Source organism: Arachis stenosperma, chromosome 9 (genome assembly GCF_014773155.1).
Source record: "Arachis stenosperma cultivar V10309 chromosome 9, arast.V10309.gnm1.PFL2, whole genome shotgun sequence".
In the NCBI taxonomy this organism is placed as follows: Eukaryota; Viridiplantae; Streptophyta; class Magnoliopsida; order Fabales; family Fabaceae; genus Arachis; species Arachis stenosperma.
In genome coordinates this window covers 32,070,364-32,081,787 of record NC_080385.1, presented here as the reverse complement: position 1 = coordinate 32,081,787, position 11,424 = coordinate 32,070,364, and the positions used below count along the sequence as shown (strand labels likewise).

Below are 11,424 nucleotides of genomic sequence, written 5' to 3'. Positions count from 1 at the left end.
GTTGTTGCACTTTAGAAATCAAATAAAATAAGAAAATAGAGGAAATTCGACACCACAAAAAGAGGAAAAGACTGAAAAAAAGGACAAAGATAGAATATAAAGAGATAATAATAATAATAATAATAATAATAATAATAATAATAATAATAATAATAATAATAATAATGAATTATCTAAAGATTTTTTTAGGTTTTCTTTTTTTTTTTTGAGCTTTTTTAATGATAACACAACTCTCTTTTTAACTTGTATAAAAAGTTGAATTAGAAGATAATGGTAAGGGATTCTTCAAAGAAACCTAATGTTATGGAGAACAAAAGGAAACCACGAAGAGTAAGAAGATAATAAACAATAAAAGAGACAATAATAAGAAGGAACAAAAAAAAGATGAAGAAAGACACGAAAATGAACAATGGTCGACCCAGGAAATGATGCCAATTTTTTTTATTAGGATAAAGAAGAACAAATATAAATTAATAAGGATTAATCTAATACCTGAAATATGATACCAAATGATACGGAACGTAATCCAAAGTAAGATGAAAAATCAAAGAAAGGGACTCCTCTACCTCAATTTGATTTTCTAATGGCAACAATTAAGGGAATCACTCTACCTCTCCTGTTCACACCCAAATTTTTCAAAAAAACTCAAAAAAATTTCATTCATCAAAATTAAGAAAAAAAGTGGCTACCAGGTTTTAGAGGATTTTTATACCTCTTAAGTTTAAAATCCTAACTCATAAGTTCACTAAAATAAAAATGGGTCAAATCATAACTAGACTTAAAACAAACAAAATAAACTAAAATAAAATAAATACTAAGAAAGTGATGTCTATTTAATTTATCTTGACTAACAAGAGTCTTCAATGCATCTTATAAATAGTAAGACGTCAGACTTTTCATAATCGTTAATCATTGTCTTGTCCAATTCTTAATACATATTCTGAACAAATGATTTAGTCATGTTTGCAAAACCTTCTTTTATTCTCTTAGTTATTGCTTTTGTAATTGGACCAATTGGTATATGATAGTTTTCAATTTGTCCCACTGAGTTCGTATCAATAATAGTAAGTGTAAGATTAGTCAAGATATATAATAGATTGATTTTTTTTAACCAATAGATTTTTTATTTGAGTATTCAAAATAGTAAAGCACATTTTTTATGAATTATTTGTGATAAATGATATTTTAGATATTTGTGTTATAAATTTTATAAATTACTTAATAGTTATTCAATCATTTTATTAAAAAAATCAAATATGATTACTAATGATAATAATAATAAATAAGTTAGATAGATAGATAGAACATATAAGTAGAGTTGTAAAAGTTGCATCGGATCAGTCGAACACCAATGAACTGGACCCTAACTGATCCGATCCAATTTTAAAATTACTTAAGGATAAAAATCGGTAAAAATCGATCAAAATCGATCCAACTGAATCAGTTGAGAGAAAATTTTAATTTAATGATGTGATTTTTATTCGAGTCCTCTTTATTATTGCATGCTCCGATCCCCTTACTACTAAATTATGTTATTCATTGTTATTTTATATACTAATTATTAATTATATAGTAAAAACGTACAATAATTTTTTTAGATAATATTTTAATTTTATATTTATTTATATTAAAATTAATTATTTTTTTATTATTTATAATTATTAATATAAATATTATTAAACATGTATAAATAAAAAATATTAAATATTTTTATTAATTATAATATAATTATTTTTTAAGATTATATAATATTTATTAATGTTATTTTTCAATAAATACATATAATATATATTAATATAATAAATATAAACTAATTAGTTAGTTATTAAAATAAAAAATAGTTATGTTAATATAAAAATAAAATTAAAAAAATTATTATGAAAAAATATTAGAATTTTATATACTTATTTAATAATGTAACTTGTTGATTATAATTTGTTAAACCTTGATTGTTTCTAAATATTAGTGAACATATGTATTTTAAATTCTAATTTTAAATTTTTAACTATTTTTTATTTTTTATTTACGTAAAACTAGTTCAACTAATAATTTATTGATTGAACCAATAAATCAATAAACTAGTAATCTAACCGATTCGTCATCAATTCGATTCTGATAACTATAGATAAAAGTACAAGATTCTTTATTCAACTACTTTTTAAATGATTTTTATTTAATTTATATTTGAGAACTAATCATCAAAATATATATATATGTAATTTATTAATAAATACTAAAATTAAATAAAAAAATATAAACTTCAACTAAATAAATTTATTAATAAAATATTATCACAATGTTCTGTTTTTAATTAAGTTAATTAATATATAAGATCTTGCTAATATGTATTCTAAAGACATGTTTTAAAAATCAATTATGATAGATGTATATTAAAATTAAGTAATTAACTATTAGTATAAAATATATATTAAAATATAAAATACACATTAAAATAAGTTACACTATATATATATATATATATATATATATATATATATTAGTAATTAATTTTAGTGACTAATTTTGGTGTGCATAACATTTTTGTTTAAAAAAATTATAAAATTTTTAGGGTAAAAAACCCAAATGAGCCAAGGAGAGCTCAAAATTACTCAATTCAGCCAAATTAAAAATCCATACATGAATCAACCAGGACGAATTATTATATAATTCGAATCAATATGATTCGAATTATACTTACATGTAATTCGAATTGATATAATTCGAATTACACACAGGCAACAAACTAAAGTAATTCGAATTGACTTAATTCGAATTACTAGGAAGGACACATAATTAAGTAATTCGAAACAACTTGTTTCGAATTACACTTAACTAATTCGAATTTAGTTAATTCAAATTACTAGGTTAGCTTGTGATACTACATAATTCGAAACATATAGATTCGAATTATATATATATAGTGCAAGCCAGGGCTGTATATATATGCTGTGAACTCATGATGCTCTCAACAAAGAGGGGAGATGGCTAGTGAGGAGAGTTTCCTTGTTCTGGTACATTACAGAGGGTCGATTAAGAGAAAAACTCGGTCCGGCGTGAAGTTCACTGATAAAGATCCCCTATGTATTATCGTGACGCCAACAACCACCTACGATGCTCTTGTTAGCTCTGTGCTGGAGAAGCTTGGTCTTGAAGGAGTTAAAAGGGTCAAGAAGTTTTTCTACCGCATTCCAACAGCGGTGCTCCATGACACCGTGAAGTTTGATTGTTTCACAATCGGTAGTGAGGAGGACTTGCAGGTTATGTTTCTTTCTCGTAGGCAGTTTCCCGAGGTAAGGACACCAGAGCTGTTGGCAAAGTTGGTTGATGTGGTATCTAGCTCGGGTGGTTCGAACCGGAATGCCAATACTATAGCCGTGGTTGCCGGCTCGAGCTCGAGACCTGCTGTTGCTTCATCCTCTGCTCCTGTGTATGAGCCACCGATGCAGCCTGTTGCGTCCCCTTCGTTTGCCGTTGATCTGAGCGGCAATGTTGGAGACGAGGTTCGGTATGGGGAACATATTCCCACCGAGGTACATTGTCCCACACCGGCTGGTGTTAGTGATGGTTTGTTTGATGATCCAGATGACGATGACGTTGAACCGGATATGATCGCTGATGAAAGCGGCGATGATGTTGGAACTACTGTTCCGAGAAGGGCTACAGGTGGATCTAGTTCTGGCACACAGCAGTATCCACCCCATTTTTTCTCGTTGGACCTGGGTGCCATGCGGCAGGACGAAAATGCTCTGCAGCCCTCAGGATTTGGCGCTAGAGATACCGAGGGGTCTGCCGGTATGAACGAGTTCCAGGTTGGCCAACATCTTCAGGATAAAGATAAGGCGCTGTTGAGTGTGAAGACGTACAGTATCCGCCGAGGGGTCCAGTACAAGGTCGTTGAGTCTGACTACCGCAGGTATGTGGGAAAGTGTTCTGAGTTTGGGAATGGGTGCACATGGCTAATTCGGTTGAGTCTCCGACAGCGGAAGGGTATCTGGGAAGTGAAGCGATACAACGGACCGCATACATGTCTTGTCAGCTCCATCTCCAGCGACCATAGGAGTCTGGACTACCATGTCATATCCACCTTCATTATGCCGATGGTTAGGGCTGATGCAGCTGTGAACATCAAGGTGCTTCAAAATGCCACGGCCGCACACTTTGGGTTCAGGCCTACGTACAGGAGGGTATGGATGGCAAAGCAGAAGGCCGTTGCCGTCATATATGGGGACTGGGACGAGTCGTACAATGAGCTCCCTAGGTGGGTTTTAGGAGTTCAGCTGACGATGCCTGGCACTGTAGCCGTCCTCAGGACTTGCCCTGTTCGAGTTGGGGGACAGGTTGACGAGTCTCAGGTTTATTTTCATAGGCTGTTCTGGACTTTTCCCCCTTGTATCCAGGCATTCCGTCATTGCAAGCCTTTGGTGAGTATTGATGGCACCCATCTATATGGGAAGTATGGGGGAACACTGCTAGTCGCCATTGCACAGGACGGAAACTCGAACATCCTCCCCGTGGCATTTGCACTAGTTGAGGGTGAGAATGCTGAGTCATGGTCTTTCTTTCTTTCCCACCTCCGTGAGCACGTGACACCTCAGCCGGGTCTGTTAGTTATTTCAGATAGGCATAACGGCATCAAGGCAGCCCTCGAGGCTCCGGATGGGGGATGGCTACCCCCTGCTGCGTACCGGGCGTTCTGCATTCGACACGTTGCAGCGAATTTTGCCTTGACGTTCAAGGGAAAAGATGCCCGGAGGCTTCTTGTTAACGCCGCATATGCCAAGACCGAGGTGGAGTTCGACTACTGGTTTGACATTCTGCGCTCTGAGAATCCGGCAATGTGTGACTGGGCGAACTGAATCGAGTATTCGTTGTGGACACAGTACTGTGATGAGGGTCGGAGATTCGGGAACATGACGACCAATATTTCGGAATGTGTCAACTCAATCCTGAAGGGGGTTAGAATCCTCCCTGTTTGCTCGCTGGTGAAGGCCACAGACGGAAGGCTAGCTGAGCTATTTGTCCGTAAGGGTAAGGAGGCCGAGGCTCAGATGGGTACTGGACAACAATTCAGTCAATACCTAGTAAAGTGTATCGAGGCCAACCTGAGGACAGCCAGGCACTTCACGGTGACTGTTTACGACAGGGATAACTCGGAGTACACCGTTGCTGAGACGACTCCGACAGGTCCATTCCCTCTTGGTACGTACAGGGTCTCATTAGGGTCTAAGACTTGTGATTGTGGATACTTCCAAGCACTTCATTTTCCCTGTCTGCACGCACTGGCATGCTGTGCTTATTCACGGCTTACATGGCAGCCTTACGTCCACGAGGTATATCGCCTTAGTTCCGTTTTCGGTGTCTATCAGATGGGATTTACACCTCCCATTCCAGAGGGTTTCTGGCCACCTTATGCCGGGCCTACCGTTATACCGGATCCGAGTATGAGGCGTGCGAGGGAGGGTCGTCCTAGATCCACAAGAATTCGCACCAACATGGATGAAGCAGATCCAAACCGGCCAAAGAGATGTGGCCTCTGCAGGCAGCCAGGTCACACCAGGCGTAGTTGTCCACAAGCCGCAGGCCCCAGCGGGATTGCTGGAAATCAGTAGGAGATTTGCTATGTCTGTGTTTGTTTGTTAATGTATTAGCACTTGTCTTCTATTTGTTTTTATTTGTTAATGTATTAGCACTTGTCTGGAACTAAGTTGTTTCCTATGTGTAATGAAACTTGTTATTCGTACCAAATATTTCTGTTGAATGTCTTTTAAATGATTGAAATTTATATCTAAAACAAACAACATTATATCATGGGATGACTGATAACGAATAACATAACATCAAACTATAAATCATAACATAAAAGTAGAATACATCAAACTAAATGACATAACAAAACATCAAAGTACATAACATAATATCAAATAACATAATAACAAAGTACATACCATAACAATGATAACCAACCAACAAGGTACACAATATAAATATAACAACATGACATACACCACTATCCATGAATCATCTAAATAGGTGCGATCCAGTGCCGCAACGGCGTGGCACCCGTGTCCGGTAACCCCTACGTATAAGTGGCTCCTCATCCTCAATCGACTCGTCGCTGTCATCCGGAACTGGCTGTCTCGGGGTCATAGGCGCAACATGCACGGGTCTGGATGACGACGGGCCGGCAACTGAGTGTGATCCAATACTCTGGGCCGATGCTGGGGTCCCACCCATGGCAAAAGGATGCGCAGGAGCTACCGTGGCAGGCTCATTCAGATCTACATCCAGGGGTGCCTGTGTCCCTGTCGTCTGAACCCGTCCGGCTGCAGCCTCATCCTCCTGCATGATGGTCCGGATATCATCAAGGAAATGCGGTCCATCGAACTCGGCCACAATGCCATCACTAGCAAGTAAGTCTCCAAACATCGAGCCAGGACTCACCCATGGAGTACTATCCTGAAGGGTATGATCATCACCGGGAACACCTACGAAATAATCTCCAAGACCTCCACCACCAAGCCCAGCATCAGTATGACTCGTGGGATCTCCCATACCAGATCCATGGGACCCACCATCATGCCCGCCCTGATGGGCCCTATCAACCCCCGCAACATCACCTCCCCCAGGCATCTGGGCACCCTGTCTAGCAGCACCCACCCTCCTCCTGCCTCCACGACCACGAACTCTCCCCCCACCCCTAACTGGGTCGTCTCCAGCATCCATAGCCCGATCCACCCAGTTCCACTCACGCTGGCTACGACGTGTCCCAACTCGTGCTCTCCGCTCAATACGACGTCTGTCAGGAACATCCTCGACCCGGTCCATATCTGGAAGTCGGCCTGCACCCCTCTGCGTCGCCTCATCTGGAATAGGAACACCTCTCGGATCCCCCAATAACATCTCCGGCGACAAAAACCTCTTTCCGTGCTGATACCACCATGTCAAGAACTCATGTGACGGTCCGGGGTCGGGCACGATGTCAAACTGTAGAATGTGATCAGCATGCTCCTGCCAGTGAAGATGCCACTCAGGGTACTGTGCCGGGAACCAACGGTCACCTCCTCTCCCGTCCTTCGACATCAGGAAGTCGATGTTCAGGGCGGGAGACGGTATGGGCTGAACGCCGCCAAACTGAGGTAAAACTCTATCAACCTGATGCCACTCGACAACCGCAAAATAAATCAGGGACGTCCTGCATCGCCATAACATCGTATGCCGAGGCTCCAACACCTCAGGATGGACAACCTGGATGACGTCGAGTGCGCTATAGGGCATCCATATGAACTGAAAAAATCAAAATAAAATCGTTTGTACACTTAGTTAAGAGCTATAAACTGAAACAATGACTTCAGATACACAAATGTTCTGCGTACTTACCTGCCGAGGCTGTAACAAGTTGATCTTCATGCGAGCCATCTGTACCCGAGGTCCCTTGTTGCTAATCCCAGGATTGTAACCAGACCATCTGCGTACAAGAAAACAGAAGAATTGGTTGCATAATTGAAAATAAAAACAAGAAGAATATATAGTACAAAACAATAACGGTACCTCGAGGCAAGGGGCCAGCTGATCTCATCATACCCAGATGGTCTAAGAGTGGGAAACCTCCAGAAGATCCAAGACTGTAATAACTGTAACGGGCCAGCTAACTTCACCACATGTCTGTTGGCGACTCGGCACATGCACCTGTACAGCCATGCTAGTGCCCCCGACGCCCAACTGTAGCGACCCATCTCCTCAAGCCGAGCAACATAAGGTAGCCATCTGATGTGTATACGATTGCCGGACTTGTCGGCAAACAGCTGCGTACCCAATAACATCATGATATAGGCCCGGGCAAAGCGCCTAACTGTCTCCTCATCTGCCCCGTCTGGACACTCTGCAAATGTCTCCTGAAACCAGGTGCAGTTGACTGCGAATTTCTGCACCTGGTTCTCGGGAGGTAAAACACCGAGCAACTCATGGAACCACTGCCAAGCAGGTCTCCCACCCTCAATGTAAAGGTGGAAGTCGGTAAGGCAACCACTAACGTAATCTCCGTCGACTGGCAACCCCAGCTGGTATGCGACATCCTGAAGCGTGATAGTGCACTCTCCGAACGGCATGTGGAAGGTGTGCGTCTCAGGCCGCCACCTCTCGACGAATGCGCTGACTAGGGGCTCGTCTAGTCGGAACCATCTGTCGTTCAGTCTCGCAAGATGGTAAAGTCCGGCCATCTGCAAGTACGGAACATACCTCTCATCAAGACGCATCCCCTGTTGCCGCCTAACGCTGGATATGCAACGACGAGGCTGGCCAGTACATAAACCGCATAATTAGAACAGATGCACAAACCACTAACATAAGCGATATATTTTATAAGGAACCAGAAAATAAATCATGATGGGTAAAAGATATATGAAACAAACGACCGACATTTCATACACAAACCGCTCACTCAAACCACGTGCCAATACCATTAACAAAAACATATGCATTTTCACATTTATCATAAACCACTACCGTTAACCGCTAAACCATCACTGAATCCACTATCCAAAACCGTTAACAAAAACCGAGTACAAAAATCGCTAACAAAAACCACTGGCCTAAACCGCTTGCTTAAACCACTAACAATAAAATAAACCGCTAAAAAAACCATTAACAAAAACCACTGTCCTACACCACCAACCTAAACCACGACCCCAAACCGCTAACCATCACTAAAACCACTATCCAAAACCATTAACACAAACCGCTTACAAAAAACAATTTCAAATACCACTAAAAAAAACTACTGGCCTAAACCACTTGCATACACACCTAACACTTAAATAAACCGCTATAAAAAACCATTAACGAAAACCACTAGCCTACACTACTTTCCTAAACCACTATCCTAAACCACTAACAGTAACATAAACCATTATAAAAAACCATTAACAAATACCGTTATCATAAACCGCTTTCATAAACCACTAACCTCGTCGTTGATCACACCGGCGATATGAGCTACTCCATCCAAACGATAAAGCCTTCCCGGATCGTCCCCCATCGACAGAAACAGCCGCTCTGGTCGCACTCTTACTGAACGTTGGTCTTCTTCTCTGGGATTTGGTGGGGTTGGAGAATGAGAAAGTGATTCGAATGAACTTGGCTCGAACTCCTTTTATAGCCGAATCCCTTGTAATTCGAATCAAGTTGATTCGAATTACTATGCAACTCAATTTTCACCTAATTCGAATCAACTAGATTCGAACCTCTCTATTGTCCACTTTTATAGCCGAATCTAGTAATTCGAATCATATCAATTCGAATTACTTGTTAGCATAATTCGAATCCAATTGATTCGAATTATATAATAATTCGTCCTGGTAGATTCAGGTGTTGATTTTTGATTTGGCTGATTTGGGTAATTTCCAACTCTCCTTGACTTATTTAGGTTTTTTACCTAAATTTTTATTAAAAGTAATTAAAAGATAAACTATTTTTAATTTCAATGTATTGAATATACTAAAAATTTAAAAGATTTATTTTTACACTTTTAAAACGTGTTTTTAAGGTACAAAATATTTAAATTTATTAAATAAAATAAATTTTTGACACAAATTTTAATAAGATAAATTTTATTTTAATGTGAAAACAAACACAATTTTATAATGGAACACACACACACACACATATATATATATATATATATATATATATATATATATATACTTGCTCCCACAAATTTAAAGAGGATCCGTTCCTAATTATTAGTATACGTTGAAAATTAAAATATTTAACACTTTAAATAAATTACTTTTAAAAATACTTAAAAATAAAAAATCATTCATATATGAAAATATAATTTTTAATAAAAATAAAAAATATTTATTATTTAACATATATATTTTTTAAGATTATCCAAATTTTTTCCTATCATTACTTCCCGTATCACGTTTGCAGTTGAAACGTGTACTTCTTCAACAGCCATCTCCCGACGAATAGGATATTGTTAAAGACAAATCCTTGAGCACACACCATCTCCAAATTGGCAAAAAGTCCTCTGGTGCGGCTCGGTGTGAAGACCGGTCCAGGCACAAATTTTTTAAGGGATTAATTTGGTGTGATTTTATCGGATTTAAAGTCGGGTAAAAGTCTCAAAAATATGTTCGATCATTATTTTTGGTCGCGTCCAGGTCATAGTTTGAGTCGTCCGAATTCAGTTCGGTAGTTCGGTCATCATACATAATTAATATTTTGTATTATTAGTGATGGATGATAGCTATTTTTATGTGAAATTTAAGTATATAAATTTTAATATTTTGTGTTATTAGACTTTATAAAACTATAAGTTAATGTTTTATGCATGATTCTGAAAACTGAACCGGACCGGCCGGTTTAACCACCGGAAACCGGTCACCTAACCTGTCCGGATAAGGTCAGAAATTGCTTGGCAAAAAATTGATAAAAAAACCGGTCGAATCGACAATTAATCGATGAACCGACAGAACCGTCCGATTTTTTAGTGGTTTTTGGTTTGAATACTCCATCCAAACGGCGCCGTTTTATACTTTATTTAAAAAAAAAAACCTAAATGGCTACCCGTCCCCCAAGACCCCCAACCCACTCCCATTCCCCCTCCCACTCCCACTCTCACTCCTCTCGGCGTCTCCTCTCTCAAACTGAAGAAAGCTTGAGATTGAAAGAAGAGGAAGAACCCTAGCCACCGACAGCCACCGCAGCCACCCACAGTCACCCAGCCCGTAGCCACCGCAGCCCCCAGAGTCCCACATTGTTTGTCATCGCTGAACCCTTCTCTCCCTTCTCTCTCTGACCCGCTCTTTGTCTCTGTGTTGCTGCTTCGCTGCTCCTCGCCGTGACTTGCAGCTAACCACTTTACCAGTTAGAGTTTACCCTACATTCCTAATCTCCCAAAATCTTCGAAGAACACTCCACTGCCACTCCCAACCATAAGCTCGAGGCTGGAGCTTCTGCATACGACGGACAACCGACACCATGAAGAACACTTCCACTCCCACTGTCGTGCACTGTCGTGGGTTCTGGGTTTCTGGCTTCTGGGTTTCTGGCTTTTGGGTTTCTGGGTTTAGGGCTTCTGGGTTTCTAGCTTCTGTTCGTTTTTCTCTTGAGTTAAGTTATGGGTTTCTGGCTTCTGTTCACTGTTTTCATTTTTTGTTCTGGGCTTCTATTCTTCTGTTTTTTAATTTTTTAATTTTGTTTTTTATATGATTAATCAAATGTTGAATAAATTTGTTGTATGTTGAATTTGAGAATAAATTTGATGTATGATGAATTTGAAAATTCTGCTCTGCTCTGTTCTTCAATTTTTTTATCTTTTCAATTTTTTTATCTTTTGGTGGTACTTATTAATTTTGTTGATTGTTGATTTAATTGTTTAATTGCAAGGATTCTGATTTCTTGAGTTTGTTTTCTAAACTT

At 39.0% G+C, this 11,424-nt stretch overlaps 2 protein-coding genes across 2 annotated transcripts; one reads left to right on the top strand and one right to left on the bottom strand.

Annotated features, from left to right (window-relative positions):
- The first annotated feature begins 2,981 nt into the window (after nucleotides 1-2,981).
- LOC130949347 (uncharacterized) lies at nucleotides 2,982-4,856 on the top strand. The gene has a single exon (XM_057878093.1). It carries the CDS (start codon nucleotides 2,982-2,984, stop codon nucleotides 4,854-4,856), a length of 1,875 nt encoding a protein of 624 aa, XP_057734076.1.
- A 1,162-nt stretch (nucleotides 4,857-6,018) lies between these two features.
- LOC130949346 (protein MAIN-LIKE 2-like) lies at nucleotides 6,019-9,034 on the bottom strand. The gene is made up of 4 exons (XM_057878092.1): nucleotides 8,963-9,034; nucleotides 7,549-8,291; nucleotides 7,378-7,465; nucleotides 6,019-7,284 (listed from the first exon to the last, which is right to left on the bottom strand). The coding sequence occupies exons 1-4, from the start codon at nucleotides 9,032-9,034 to the stop codon at nucleotides 6,019-6,021; spliced, it is 2,169 nt and encodes a 722-aa protein (XP_057734075.1).
- Between the last annotated feature and the right edge of the window lie 2,390 nt (nucleotides 9,035-11,424).